Source organism: Canis lupus, chromosome 8 (genome assembly GCF_003254725.2).
Source record: "Canis lupus dingo isolate Sandy chromosome 8, ASM325472v2, whole genome shotgun sequence".
Taxonomy (NCBI): Eukaryota; Metazoa; Chordata; class Mammalia; order Carnivora; family Canidae; genus Canis; species Canis lupus.
The window spans coordinates 38761536-38777601 of record NC_064250.1 but is presented as its reverse complement, the minus strand read 5'-3'; the positions used below and the strand labels follow the sequence as shown (position 1 = coordinate 38777601).

The 16066-nt window shown below is 40.6% G+C and overlaps 1 protein-coding gene across 1 annotated transcript in view; it reads left to right on the top strand.

The window, feature by feature from the left end:
- Positions 1-16066, top strand: part of ESR2 (estrogen receptor 2) — a 68641-nt gene that overhangs the window by 30320 nt on the left and 22255 nt on the right. Inside the window, exons 5-7 of the mRNA XM_035719926.1 lie at positions 1058-1357; positions 4121-4259; positions 10894-11027. Of these exons, the coding sequence (XP_035575819.1) occupies positions 1058-1357; positions 4121-4259; positions 10894-11027 (573 nt within the window). The remainder of the gene's footprint in view (positions 1-1057; positions 1358-4120; positions 4260-10893; positions 11028-16066) is intronic.

The following is a 16066-nucleotide window of genomic DNA, read 5'->3' as shown; positions in this document are numbered from 1 at the left end:
TGAATACTACCGAAGAAATTAGTACCAACCTAGATTTCCATCAACAGGAGACACTTTATTTTTTTACTTTGTATTTTTTTTAACAGGAGACACTTTAGATAAAGTGATACTATCTGCATAAAACAGAGTGCTGCATAGATTTTTAAATTGTACAATGATACAGTTTTAATAAAAAGATAAAAAATAGTATATATACTGTGATATAAGTGTTATATATAAAACATAAATAAAAAGCATTGAAAGAAAACTAAAAGAATTTATGCCAAAATTTGTGCTCTTCTATATTTTTCAGACTTAAAAAGATATATTACTTGAACATATTAGTTTGTGTAAATATGTAAAAAGAATACATATATGTACATGTAAGCACATGCACATGCATATAAACATTTTAAGAATGTATTATAAAATATATATTATTTGATAACTGTTTGGAAATATCAATATTCAGTTCCTAACTTTTCCCTATCTTTTGTCTGAAGAAAATTCCTAATTCTGTCGTTTGGAAACTGAGGTATGTCAGCACTCTTTAAAAGAGAAATGGGGGGGATCCCTGGGTGGCTCAGTGGTTTGGCACCTGCATTCGGCCCAGGGCATGATCCTGGAGTCCCAGGAATCAAGTCCTGCATCAGGCTCCCTGTGTGATGCCTGCTTCTCCCTCTTCCTGTGTCTCTTCCTCTCTCTCTCTCTCTCTCTCTCTCTCTCTCTGTGTCTCATGAATGAATAAATAAAATCTTTTTAAAAATAAATAAATAAAAGAGAAATAGGTTTAGTGTCATAGATGATCTTGAAATGGGAGACCTTAAGTTCATCTAAGCTATTGTTCCTAAAAATTCATGTTTTGATTTTGTTAAAATAGTCACAGATGTAATAATCTTTGGTACATGCCCTGCAGGTTCCAAGAATAAGTCAGGCTTCTGTTCTGAGATACATTGTGAGGATAGACTCAGGTCTTACAGTGAAGTCATTACCTCACTCTTGCCCTCCCAATCCAGGGAACTTGAATATTGGGTTGGGGAAGCCACAGGAAAATACTGTTATCATCTTTCCGGTTTAGGCTCCCGGAGAGAAAGGTGTGGGTACCGTGTTATGCGAAGGCAGAAGAGTTCCGATGAGCAGCTGCACTGCCTGAGCAAAGCCAAGAAAAATGGTGGCCACGTGACCCGAGTGAAGGAGCTGCTGCTGAGCGCCCTGAGCCCGGAGCAGCTGGTGCTCACGCTCCTGGAGGCCGAGCCGCCCCACGTGCTTGTGAGCCGCCCCAGCACGCCCTTCACCGAGGCCTCCATGATGATGTCCCTGACCAAGCTGGCCGACAAGGAACTCGTGCATATGATTGGCTGGGCCAAGAAAATTCCAGGTAGGGCTTTCTGGATCATAGCTTTTCATTTATGGTAGAAAGGCCTGCTGCCCCTGACATCTATAGGGCAAGAGTACAAAATGGATATCCACAAATGATATCTGGGTGTGTAACAGCTTTACATCCTGATTTATAATCTTTAAATGAAATATATTCTTTCTTCCTATCTTGACTTGTATGCCTTCAACATGTACTGGAAGGTCACGCTCCAATTTAGAATTTTTGGACTCCTCTTTTTCCCACGCCAGAACTATCCCACAGTGCCTTGTTCACACCCCATCTTCCGTGTCCACATCTCCTATACACACTAGCCTGTTGGACACCTCTTATGCCGAGATGTGGTCTGAGAGGGTGGACCCAAGAAGAAGCCCACTCAGCTCTGGGAGTGGGCTTGGGACCATTTGGGCAAAAAAATTCTAGGGTCCTGGGACCCGGAACATGGTCTAAAATGATGGAGTCTGGACTCCACATTGAGCTGTCTCTTGGCTGTGGACTCTGCACCTTGAGAGGAGGGGTGTGTGCAGGTGAAGGTGGGGTAGGGTGTCATATGACCAGTATGCAAGTGAGAGATTTGCCACATGTGAAATAGAAATGTATAAAATATCATTTCAATAGAGAAAGAATCAGTATTATGGATATAAATGAATATACATGGGCAAATAGAGTGAGTCAGCAGCTGGGATAGCATGAATCATCCATAAACCCAGAATGCCATTGTGTTAAAAATGCATTTGGTTGTTCAACAACAGTTGTCATTTAGCACCTGCATTTTCCCTTCTATGTCCCTTCCACAGGCCAGTTTGTAATATATGCCTGAGATACTGCGTTGTGCTAAAATTACCATCTAGTTATCATTTGAATTGGTGTTTCTGTGAAAAGGAATCTAGAATTCTAACACAGAATGGCACCAACCCATCCTCCTGAAAGGGCTTCTCCAGGCACATATTTACAATCATCTAAGAAATTAGGTCTCTCTCCAGGTTCTAGGCCACTAGGGACAATCCCCATGGCCTTGGGGCAGCAGCTGCTTTAGACAGGGTATACAGCCTGGGAGCCGCTGGAAAGCTGGATGAGAGCTGTGGATAAAGAGCGGTGGGACCCCAGGCCTGGTAGAATAGTATCTCTTGGGTCATTTGGTGGCTTGAACCTGTTCCTTCTGAGCTTCCTGAGGATCTTCTGGTTTCTAGTTTTGTTTTGATAGTCTGGATCTTCACCTTAGCCAGAATCATGTTATTTTCTCTGCTCTTTTTGTAGGAGACAATACCGACACATTCCTTGAGCTGTTGCTCTAATGTATATGCCAAACACTGTTTTTCAGGACCCCACGTGGTGATGAAATTGATGACTTTGAAAGCCATGCAGCTTCTTTGTGCTATAACCAAACTGAATTCTTGAGCTGCATTAGTCCCTCTTCAAGCCTGGTGTTTTAACATTTTTTTCAGAAAATAGTCTAAAGGTGTGCTTTTTCCCCCCTCTCTCTTAGCGGGTATAATTTAATTTCCCAAATTAAAAAAATAATAAAGTACCACCTATCTTGATCTTGTTAAATATCTGCAAATATAAGAAACCTAATCTCCCATGGGCAGGCTTCTTGTCTGGAACTGCAGGCAAGGTTGGAACGTGTACACATATGAGGCCAAGGGGCAGCTTTGGAAAAGGACTGAGCCATCTTCCCATTCATTACTCCTTTCAGCTTTCCTTTGTACCCTCTGGCATTATATTGTTCTCAGGCTTGAACCACATGTGCTTCCTGTGTCCTGGTCTCCTCATCTGTAAAAATGAGGATCCTGAGAAATGCTACCTGCAGGACATTCCCAGAGGGTAGGCATTGTCACTCTCACTTTTTTTCTGTAAGGAAATCAACTTAAACAGGGATTGAATAATTGGCTAGGAGGCTGAGCCGGGATCCTAACCAGAGTCCAGTGCACTCCTGGGCCACGTGTTTGATTAGTTTTATATTACACTGCCTTCTGTTTTATCATGGTTTGTGGGTAAAGCTCCAGTGATCTCTGCCTTACTTTGCTTTTAAGGTGCTCACCTCCCTAGAGATGACCTGTTTCTTTCCAATTTTTGGACCAATCCATCCAGGCTATCAGACTACTGGGACCTGCTTCGATTGTTAGATTTGCTTTTCAGGATAGAATAGCCTAGAGATAGCGCTCCTATTCAGAAGAATGATTCTAACCCTGAAACTTTAAGCAATCAGAGGTATTTTTCATTTGAAACCTTGACTTTCTGCAGGGGCTGGTGCTGTTCTCTCTGCATGTTCCACCCTCTTCATCCCCCAGCCCATAACACCCTCCATTCCATTCCCCCCACTCCGAGCCCATCCCTCTCTGCCCCCCCCCCCACCCCCCAGCCTCTATTGTGGGCCAAACAGGCAGCCTTAAGCTGGCAGCTGATTATTTTTCTCAGCAATTCATAGGAATTTTAAAAATATAACTAAAGATGATCTGTTCCAGCTTTCTGTTCTCCCATAGCATTTGTCTGGGGAGCTATAAGCCCAGGTAACAGTCCTTTATAAATCCTGAATGGAATGTATTAGTCTCTAGGAGGCATCCAAGGCTGGACATTGTGAATTGCATACTTTGAATTTAAAATTTCCATCCTTCATCAGCATTGAACCACATCTTTAAAATGTTGAGTGTTTTCCCTATATCGTTTGTGTTTTCATAGTTTGTTAAAACTTGCTCTTCTGTTTTCACAGAAACGGGGAGTTGAGGAGGAGAGTGGGTATGTCTCATGGCCTCTTGCTTTCCCCAGGCTTTGTGGAGCTCAGCCTCTATGACCAAGTGCGCCTCCTGGAGAGCTGCTGGATGGAGGTGCTAATGGTGGGCCTCATGTGGCGCTCCATTGACCACCCGGGCAAGCTCATCTTTGCTCCAGACCTCGTTCTGGACAGGTGAGAAAAAAATGCATTGTGTTTCTTCTCTGCCTTGTGTGAGTCCTGGCTGCCACAATTAAAATCTCACACCTAAAAGGGCAATTAAGAAGATGATAATGTCATGAGCTCCTTCCCCACATCAAGAACTGAAGGAGGAGAGCGAGAGTTCTTGGATTCAGTGTTGGGTGACTCATTCTTACCTGGGGTGGGGTGGCATTTATAGGCCAGATCATAACAGGGCCTATCTCCTGCAGAATATGTGGCTACTAAATGTGCAAGTCTGCTTAGGCTTTTCTATATTAAAAATTCCATTTTCAGTTTATAATTTTAAATTGTCCTGTTATTCAGTTATTCAAGTTTCCACTTGTAGGGACCATGTTTGTCTGTCTAGACAGGTGATAAAATTCTTAGAATCTGTGAAGTTTATTTGAATGTGCTTTAACTCTAACTGCATGCACTCTAACATTTTTGACAATAGCAGTCAGTGGAAGGAATGGTTATTAAAACTGAATGAAAGGTAATGGAAATTGGGGAATGATAGTGACAATGCCATCACTCGACTACAATTTGCGTCTTTTAAAGATGGTACAGAAAAGGAGCCAGTTTCCAATGGACTCAGATGAACTCTTCATGGAGGAAAAGTTAGAATATACAACACTCAAAATTTTAGTATGGAAAGTAGAACACTTTCTTGTTCTACATTTGAGCAGTTGAAAATCTTAATGGAAATTGATTTCCACATTCCTTATTTTGAAAAAAGTTCTAAAGTAGAATGTTCAGTCACATTTGACTCTGCACAGAGTAGAAGGATGCCATTGTACGAATGGAGAACATCTGCCCCCAACTCTTGTTATTACCTCTTTGGATCATCAGAAGACCCCCTATGCACATATTACACAGCTAAAAAGTGATTCCCCCAAGGTTTTAGCACCCATTCTGCCTGTTGTCCTGGATGACAACGTTGACAAAGAGCACTGTTCTAAGTAATGGAGGTGTTTTAGTCAAGAATGGAACCTTTGAGAAGAGCTGGAACATGGGTGTGGTTCAAGCAGGAGCAAGCCCAGGTGTTGAACCATAGAAGAAGGTTCTGGAAGCCCAGACCCTTCAGTAGCAATCAAAATAGCCAACATATTGGCTTGTATATGCCAGGCACCATCTGAAGCACTTGATGTGTTAACTAATTTCATCTTCTTAGAGCCCTTTTCAAGTAAGTGCCATTATTATCTCTGTTTTGGAGATATGGGGGATGTTTAGGTAATTTGCCTGCAGTTAGAGTAGTAAGTGGTGGTGCTAGATGTGGGGGCTGGCTGTGAAATCCATGTTTTTAAATATAATGGTAGTTACCTGTATAATAAGACATGCCTCTCAGTGGGATAGAAAACTGGACGGGGAAAGAAGAGACTGAAAGGCTAAGTGACTTTCTACTTTATTCTTTTTTCTTAACGCAACTCTATTCTAGTCTCTTCAGGCTTCAGAAACCTACTCCTCTTGCTTTCCTCTAAGATACCATGTTGAGGGATCCTTGGGTGGCGCAGCGGTTTGGCGCCTGCCTTTGGCCCAGGGCGCGATCCTGGAGATCTGGGATCAAATCCCACGTCAGGCTCCCGGTGCATGGAGCCTGCTTCTCCCTCTGCCTGTGTCTCTGCCTCTCTCTCTCTCACTGTGTGCCTATCATGAATAAATAAAAATTAAAAAAAAAAAAAAAGATACCATGTTGTAAGGCAGGCTGAAAGGCCAAGCACCTGGCCAAGACATCACTGTCATTCATTCATTCATTCATTCATTATGTTCCACTTGGTGTTCAAATTAAGTACCCCCCCCCCCCCCCCCCCCGCTATATACACCTATAATTTTGGAAGTTAGTGCTAGGAAGAAGTTTCATCCCTTGATGAGTCAATACATTTTGTAGACATTGGGATTAAGTTATTTTACTTCTTGTCTTGATTTCTAAATTGATGCCACATTTAATGTTTATGTTCAGTGACTATTTCATTCCTGGTTTTTGGTAGAATTAACTCTTCTTTTGGGTTCTTTAATTCCTCTAAGTGTAAGTTATTGTAAATGGACATACATCCTAGGCAGATTTTAGGCCTACCTTTTGGTTAAGTAATGGAAGGGGGAAAAACTAATTTTTCTTACAAATTATTTTAATAGACTCACTTTTAAAATATTTTATTTATTTTATTTCATTTTATATATTTATTTGATAGAGCAGGGGGAAGGGTAGAGGGAGAGGGATAAGGAGACTCCATGCTATGCGTGGAGCCTGATGTGGGGCCTGATCCCATGACTCTGAGATCATGACCTGAGCCAAAATCAAGAGTTAGATGCTTAACCGACTGAGCCACCCACGTGCCCATCACATTATTTTTTATATATATTTGAAAGTGTCATGTTGTATGGCATACAAACCTAGTATATCTGAGTATAGGAGAGCTGTCTCTGGAATTGTAAATGCCTTCACACAGAGTGGGCATTTTTTAAAAAAGATTTTATTTATTTATTTATTTATTTATTTATTTATTCATTCATTCATTCATTCATTCATTCATTCATGAGAGACACAGAGAGAGAGGCAGAGACACAGGCAGAGAGAGAAGCAGGCTCCATGCAGGGAGCCTGATGTGGGACTCCATCCCGGGACTCCATCCCGGGACTCCAGGATCACGTCCTGAGTTGAAGGTAGGTGCTCAACCGCTGAGCCACCCAGGTGTCCCACAGGCATTTTTGGTAGTACCTATCATGGTTATTTTTTTGTTGCAATCCTGTATCATCAACACATAAACTTTGTGAAGTCTAGAATTTCAAGTCCAGGATAGTTCAGTTCCTTCATGTGTGTATGATACAGATAAATATTGTTTTATGTAATGAGTGTGTTTCTGGAGGAGTTACCTATTCAAAAATGCTCTAAATGTTCCTTATTCAAAAAGTCAGAGATTACACATCATAAAGAAGTTCTATTATGAGGTTTTGCTGCAACATGAATAAATAATTTGCATCGTGCTTAAAAATCACTGTCTTTTGGCAGATTGTCCTATCAGAGTTCCTTCCAATGGTAGTGTGATCGTAGATGCTGTGAATACAACTAAATTAGCTCACTTGTGCAGACTGAGACAATAATTGCTGTTGCCCTTTATTCTTGTTGAGGCTTCTGTAGTGAGAAAACTTGAACCTACTCGGGATGATAAACCCAGTTATCTCAGCTTATTTCTGACAAGATGGTTCTTCTCTCAGTAATCACTAGAGTCACACATTCATGTGGAGATCTGCCACAGAATCGGAGCTTCTGCTTGCTTAAAAAAATTGTGTATCCTATAATATGTTGTGTCTGTGACATCAACAGGAAACAGTCTAATGTTAAATAGTTGTAAAAAGTCGGAGGGAGTTTGGATTGGAGCTTATGCCCCATTGTGGACATTTACAGGGTTCCATGGAATCACATTGTACATGTACTGAGTTTGCATTCATGTTAGTTTTTTGTGCATTGAATTTCAAGATACCCAAAGAATTTTCACTTTAAAAATTTCATCTCCTTTTTGTATGCAGGTAATTTTCACGTTGGCGTAATATTTAAGTCCTCCCTGTGTGTTAAGCCTGGAGCCCCCACCCAAACGCGCCCCCCTTCCCCGCAACGGAAGTGAACTGGCAGCCATGTGTGTGCTGCCAGCAGATATAGATGTAGGTACAAAAATAGTGCATCCAAAGCAAGATCCACTCATTCAACATTTTGTCCTTGGTACCAACAGAATCTTTTTCTTTTATAAAGGAGTGGTTATCATATAATAAGATGTTCCACATGTACTTTTATTTTTGCTTAGTCCTAGTTTATGGCCCAATGCTTGCAAAAGTAACCTCCATGAGTGGACTGATTTGATTGATAGATTGTTTTGATATCTTAACAATCAAATCCTATGATCTCTCCCTTTAATTCAAATCTTTTTTTCTTTTTAAGATTTTATATATTTATTTGAGAGAGAGAGGGAGACAGAGATAGCAACAGAGAATGCAGGTGGGGAGGAGAGGGAGAAGCAGGCTCTCCATGGAGCAGGGAGCCCAACCCAGGACTTAATCCCAGGACCCCAGGATCATGAGCTGAGCCGAAGACAGATGCTTAGTTTCATTTTGTAGTTATTAAATAAGTATAATAGATGTCATTAATGTATTACTTAAAAACCTTTCCTCTGTATAACTCGTTTTAGGGCAGAACTTGATTAAGGTGTCATTTTTGAGATACTGTGTACCTTATTTCCTATATTTCTCATTTCTTTCCTAAAAAAATGTATTTGGTTTCCCCAGCCTGTGAAGTGAATAAAAGTATTCTAACTGTACCACCTCTTGAATAAAATGGTTGGCTGTTACACTTGGTAGTAAAAGCAGTCAGACTTAGTTCTTTAGAATTGGTTTAGAGATTCACTTTTTCTATGAGGTACACATGTTCTGATTACTGTGAGTTGTAGCATTTCTCAGGGTTTAGGATGCTCTAGAATGTAAACTCTCCCTCCGTTTTTGAAATATGAATTTGCATTTAAAATGGCATGCATTTCAATGAGGAAATGATGCAAACCTTAATATTCAGGGATGTGTTTTTAGGTACAAGTGGCAACCTCTGCAAAATAGAATTGATTTCAGATGAATTCTCTTATACTGTTTGGGGAGTGGCGTGTGTGTGCATGCATGTGTGTACATGTATACCTACATGTTCATGACCACACCTCTGACTGAGTCTCACAGAAAAGTAGAGAGCCAGTCTATTAAACAATCAGTACACGACTTGGTGGGTTTTTTATTTTTGTCCCCAGAGATATTTTATTTTATTCTAAGATTTTATTTTTAAGTGATCTCTATACCTAATGGGAGGCTCAAACTTAGAACCCCAAGATCAAGAGTCACATGCTCTACAGATTGAGCCAGCCAGTCACCCCTCCTACCCGGAGAAATTTTAGAACCAGCTTTTCTTGGTGTCAAATGTCCTCAAGCCCAACAATTAGAATTTTCTTTTTTTTTTTTTTTTTTTTTTTTTTTTTTTTCCAACAATTAGAATTTTCAATAATTAATTGTTCCCAAGCACAGTGATTCAATTATGTTGGCATGAGGGGCATTCAGCAAACAGGTAGTTCTTGTGAATCTGCTACGTGCAGAGAATGCATTGTCTTTCCTGGGCACTTGCTGCAGGCTGCCTGGGAGAGTCCAGAGCAGAGGAGGTGGGGAAGATGGGACTTAGGGAGGTTTGGAGGTTTCCTACAGATTTTGGCACCCTTTGCTGAGGGCTGATTCTCCAAGGTAGCTTTTCTCTGTGACTTTGAGGAGGCATTAGTGCTTATCACTTAACCCGTGCGTTTTCAGGAAGCCTCAAGTGGTTGCAGAAGTTACCGTGTTTGTTTAGAACTCAGAGTTTGCTTGCTTACAGCTTTGTGTAGGTGAGTCTGGGGGTTTGAATGCTGTGGGATGCAGGATCTTGGCAAGCTGCTATCCTCACATAGAACCCAGCGGGAAAGGCTCCACCAACATTGTTGGTTCCCCTGGTGTCAGTTCATTTGAATTCTACAGAGACGCTTTCCTCAGCCAACACCAACCATCACTGGAAATGTCCTGGCTTGGGTTTGGGGGAAGGAAAAGAAGGAATAGCCAGTTCTCTGAAGATCTCAGATCCCTGTCAGGGTTTGCGGGGGAGACTTAACAAGAAACTCACAGACACCCACTGCTGCCAGGCTCCCCTTCACCATGTGCTGCAGGTGTTGAGAAGCAAATGAAAGTTTCATGGCAAAATCATCTAAGAGCTTGTCAAGGGCTTCCAGTGACTAGGACTGATGACAAAAGAAGTTTTTTTGGGGAGCAGTGAAGCAGAATAATTTATGTCTGGCTGGAGTGAATTGAAGCTGGTATTTTCTAAATACAGTTCAAGTAATTTCCTTCAAAGTATGCATAAAAATTCATTTCTATGAGTGTTCAAAAGAATTTTGATTATATGGTTCAAAGTTTGTCTAAAATTTTTTGCTTAAAAATAATCTTTGGCAAGTCAAAAACGTTCATGTCTCCATTCCTACCTTCCTTTCCTGGTTCTAATCTGTCTTCTCTAATTGTGCTTTCTTTGTGTGTCATACTAGCTTTTTTTTCAAGTTACATTAAACGTCTCTTAGTTGCCCCACCAGTTTCTAAATAACCACCACAGAGTGAAGTAAACCCTAAATGTGAAGGATTGTTTCTTCTTAGGGCATTTGCTTTGGTAACATTCTGTTTTCCTCATTAGCACTTCAGAGTCTTCTGATGGGAACATGGAATGTCTCAGTTTAGCAATATGTGTCATAACTAGGGCTGGCTGGCTGACATGATTTAGATAGAAAATAATCAACAGAAATGGTATTCCATTAAAGAAAACATTTGGTGAGCAGGTAAAAGGAGTGTATTTCCAATGCAGATTTTTTTCCTAAATAGTATTTATTCAAATGTTTGCTTCTGGAATTTATAGAAAGTCCCCTGTCCTCTTTATATGAAGATGATTTTAGTAATTTTGTATCACTGCAGGGACTTTCTTTTACCATTTTGTTAAAGGATGTACTGATGAAATTTGAAATTAACAAGAAAATATTCCTTATTTCTTTTGATCGTTGCCCAGTGCTGTATATTTCTTAAATTTCCCAATGAACTTTTGTAGGGATGAGGGGAAATGCGTAGAAGGAATTCTGGAAATCTTCGACATGCTCTTGGCAACAACTTCAAGGTTTCGTGAGTTAAAACTCCAACACAAAGAGTATCTCTGTGTCAAGGCCATGGTCCTCCTCAACTCCAGTAAGTAGCCACACAGCTGGGCTGTGTTTTAGTGGGGAGAGTTGCTGTTTCTAGAACTGGCATGGAGTGAAGAACAGTATTGAACTTATTTTATCCAAAGAGGGCAAAATGGCTTTCTTTTTTGACTTCTCTGTTTCATTTTATAGGGATTTAAACTTATAGGGTAGTTAACTTTTGGTAACTTGAATATAAAGTATTCACTGGCTGAATTACTGGCAGTAATTTAAAAAGCAGCTCAAGCCACTTTGCTGGAAAAAAACCCCTGAACTTTAAAATACTTACTTTGCAGCCTTTGTTCATTATACAGGCATCTTACATGATTGACCTGCATTTATATTTACTGTTTTGCTTTTACGGATTCATTCATTCATTGATTTCATTTATACATTTGGTGAAGATGTTGAAGATATAGTCCTGCCTTTCAGTAGCTCATAGCATAGGGAGGGAGAGAGAGAAGACAAATCATTAAAATGATCGGTGGTCTAATAGAGTATGTACAGAGTACTGTGGGAAACCAGGAGAGACACTTGTAGTGGTTGCAGAAAGAAAAAAATGTTTGAGTGTGTCTTCAGGGTTGGGCATATTAGCAGGACAGGGAAGGAGTAGGTGTGCAGGGATGAAAAAACCTGGTGGAGGGACGCCTGGGTGGCTCAGCGGTTGAGTGTCTGCCTTTAGCTTAGGGCATGATCCTGGAGTCCTGGGATCAAGTCCCACATTGGGCTCCCTGCATGGAGCCTGCTTCTCCCTCTGTGTCTCTGCCTCTCTCTCTTTCATGAATAAATAAATAAAATCTTAAAACAAACAAACAACCTGGTGGGGCCAGGAGCTGCAGGTTGTGAGGTAGAAGAGTAGAGGGAGATGTGCATAGTCATGAAGGGCAGCGCCAAGCCAGAGATTACACTGCACACCTTGGCCAAGGATTGCCCCTCGAGGTACTGAGCAGCCCTAGAAAAGGTTCAGACAGTGGAGTGGCCTGGACAAGTGTTCCATAAAGATCACTCTGGCTTCCATGTGGAGATTGACTGGAGAGGGGAGAGACAGGCAGGGACCCGAGGGCCCAAGCAGAGTCGTCAGGGACAATGGGAGCCTGAACTGAGTTGGTGTACAGGACCAGGCAGGAAGGGCCTGCATTGTTAACATAGGGGTTAGAGGTGGGAAGTGAGGGAGGTATCAAAGACTAGTGGGTGTTGTAGCATTGCTGCTCTGCTCTTATTATGTAAGCAATACCTGGTTATTGTCAACATTCAAAGAAGAGAAAAACATAAAAGGAAGAAAAAAATCACAGGAATCTCCCCCATGCCTGGGCAAGATAACCATTATAACACTGGCAACTGATCTTTAACAGCTCTCTGTAGATAGACAGATCTTGTTTGATGTAGGTAGATAGATAGAGATGGGTAAGTAGGTAGGTAGACAGATACACACACACATAGAGAGCTAGCCATTTATACACAGGCTTATATGTATAATTTTTCATCAACAGCATAGCATCTTATGTTAAAAATTTAAAGACTTTGAAAGAGGCTTGCTGTGATCTAATTATTTGCTTGACTCTTCCACCCCAACACCAAATAACTCATCTTGCTGGAAGATAGACTTCATACCTTCTTCTATTCTCTAATAATCTTTTAAAATAATACCTCACCTTCAATATCCACAAAGATGAACTCCCCCCTCCCCATTTAAAAAAAATTGGGACACATATATACGAATACTTTTCTGTGTCCTGCTTTTTTTACTTTTCAAAATGCTGTAAAATTCTTCCAGGTCAACTAGGAGAGATCTAACTCAGTCTTGAATGAGGACATTGTCTAAGGTGTTCAACTGTTTCTTTATTGATGGACCTTTACTTAATTACAGCTTTTTTAAATTAATTAATTAATTAATTTACTTATTTATTTATTTTTGCCATTATAAACATTGCTGCAGTAAAAATGATGGTGCTACTTCGCACACATTTCTAGGTTTCTATGTAGTGTTCATACTGTTCAGTTTACTGACCTGGTATTTGGCCCAGCTGCTATCCCCGGTGTCGATTGCTTTGCTTAGCTATTTACTCTTGTTGGTTTATCTCTTTCCGAAATTATATGTATATGCAAGTTTTAATCCTCAAATGATGACTTACAGCTCACTTCATTTGGGCATCATATGGGGCTTTACTCCCTGGATCTTATCTGACCTTAGAACTTCTATATTTGGAATGATAGGAATCTGTGGGATCGTATTATACTACTTTATTTTAAATCAGCCAAAGCAGCAGATCCTGAAGCCAAAACTCAGTGCAGAACCTGTGGCTATGTTCTGGGGCCAGCTGACCTCTTCTTCAGTAGCCTATGCTTTTCTGTATGTTGAACACCCCTATATACTCTTGGACATTGGCACTGGATTTGGTGAAGGGGAAAGGGAAACATACAGGGCAGTGCTTCTCAAGCTGTCTGTGGTGAGAGATCAGGTTCTTTTTCTTTTTTTAACTTCCATATTTTTACAGACAGTTACTTTTGTAAAATATAATAAAAATAAATTACTAGAAAAAATGGAGTAAAAGTGTAAAATATAGGTCCAATTTTCTTATTATTAGATAAAATTGATTTAAAATTATTGTCAATTGCTACAAGAGTTTCCCCATGCTTACCCTCAATTTCTGCTTATCTCTGTGGGCTGATAACAGACCATACTTTGAAAAGCCCTCATATAGAGCATGGAGATAGATGGGCTGGATCTGGGCTAAGTCTTGAGGGAGGCGGAAAAGGGGAACAAAGAAGGAATCTGAAGGTCATGTGAGGTACAGAGACCCTGTAGACACCCTTTGGGTACTGCCCAGTTGGGTTTTATTCTGGCTCTACCTGCCTGGCGGGATATTTTCTTTGCACCCAATGCACTCTCAGCTGCAGCTCGGGAAAACAATTTGTGACTAGAACAATGGTCAATTGTTGGACAAATGAAAATTGTAGGGAAAGCCAAAGAAGCCTCCTAAATGCTCCGGGGCTTCTGATACCTTCTTCACATTTGTTACCATTCACCTTTTACAACGCATCACGAGGGCCCAGCTTACATCAGCAATTGAGGTGATGTGCATATAGAAAATATCCTGCTGAGATGTCTGAAATTCATCACGGAAGAAAACCAACTTTTCCTGATCTCTTTGAACCTACCTATAGACCTTACCTCACAGGTGTGCTGCCGTTTCTGTCTTTTTAAAGGGAGGATTTGCATGAAAAGTACATTCCCATCTCGGCACAGGAGGATCATCAAACAAGAGATTACGGGGCTTCTCTTACTTTCAGAAATAATTTAGAACTCTTTTCTGTACAGCAAAGGGCTCCTTGGAAAGCCATTTGCTTCTTGTTACAACACTCTGCAGCATAAAGCCTTCTGTTTGGCAAGGCTCCTTACCGTCAGTTTAGCCTCCGAGACATCATATTGTGTTGTTGTGAAAGCTAGAAGCATCATCTGTGCAAATAGAAAACACTAGGCTACGGCATTCCTCCTGCAGCATCTGACAGGACTACCATGTGAGGAGAATTACAGAGGGTGAGTCAGGCACGTGATGTAATTACCACTTGTGGTGGTAATTGGAGTAGAATTTGTTTACAGTAAATCTACATTTAGGAAATCTTCTTTTAACAAAGTTCCTTTCTCACTCAGTAGTCATAACAGTTGTCAAATGGGTTTAGGAAAATGGGATTCTGTTTCTACTGGAAAATTTCCACTGTCAGGAGAGGGGCCTTATCTGTGCTGGATTTTAAGCATTTGAAAGTGTAGGCTTTGTTGTTTTTGTTCTGGATTATTTGTAGTGTTACATTAAAAATAAGGACAGAATCTATGTTCCCACCTTAAATTAAAGAAAAACCCTAGAGAATGTACAGAATAGACATTGGACAACAAACCACACATGACAGTGATCCCCAAGAGAAGGGACATGAACAGAATGAAGCCTTTGATCACCCAGTTTCCTATGTAGAGCCAACTTCCAGGTTCCATAGGGAGAGCAGATCCCGTTGGCCTCCTTGCACTAGGAAGACAGAGTTGTGAATTTGGGGAGGCCATCACAGCTGGGATTTGCAGGGGAGGAGACAGCTGGTGAGGGAAGAACTGGATGCAGAGGCTTGGTGGATCTGTAGCAGACGCCCTTCAAGTCCAGCTGAGCACTAATCTCATGCTTATGAGGATACTTACCCAAGGACAGAGAAAGAGCCATCAGAAAGGAGCAGGCAGGATAATCCCTAGCATTCACTCAGGGCCAAGAATAGTTCATGTTCTCACCAGCCAGAGGAAAAACCTTGTAATATACTGGACATTAGATATAGTGCCCAAAAAGGTATTGCATTAGTAGTGAGGCAAACTTAGCCCTAGACTAAAGGCTGCACTGGTCTTTATAAACATGACTTAAAAGCATGCCTGAAGGATCAAACTCATTGTAAAGTAACTTAACTGCATCGTGGAACAAAGTTCAAGAATATTTAAAAGAATACAAGAATATCCAGTACCCAACCAGGTAAAACTTGCAATGTCTGATAACCCATCAAAAGTTAGCAAGCATGCAGAGAAGCAGAAAACATGACCTTCTAATGAGGAGAAAAACCAATAAATCAGAAAAGACCCCCAAATGATACAGATGATAGAATTAGTAGACAAGGACATTAAAACAATAGTTTAGTAACAATAATTACTATGACTATTTTCCAGAAGCCTAAGATGTAGAGGAAAGCATGAACAGATTTAGTGGAGACATGGAAAAAATGAAACATGTATAAAAACTTCTGAATGTGAAAATTATGTCTCCATGGGATTTACATCTGTGTTATAAGGTGGAAGAGGGACTGTAAAATATCCTCCAGACTGAGAAAGTACTTTGAGACCAACAAACAGTGCAAACCATACTGTTGTCACAGTTTTATCTAGGGTAATTTACTGATTGAAGAATTGGGCAGATGGACAATCTAGACAGTACACAGCTATTCTCTCCTATTATCCACTAAATCTGGACCTTACTCCCCAGTTTTTTTTTTTTAGACTATATTTTTTTTTAATTTTTTTTT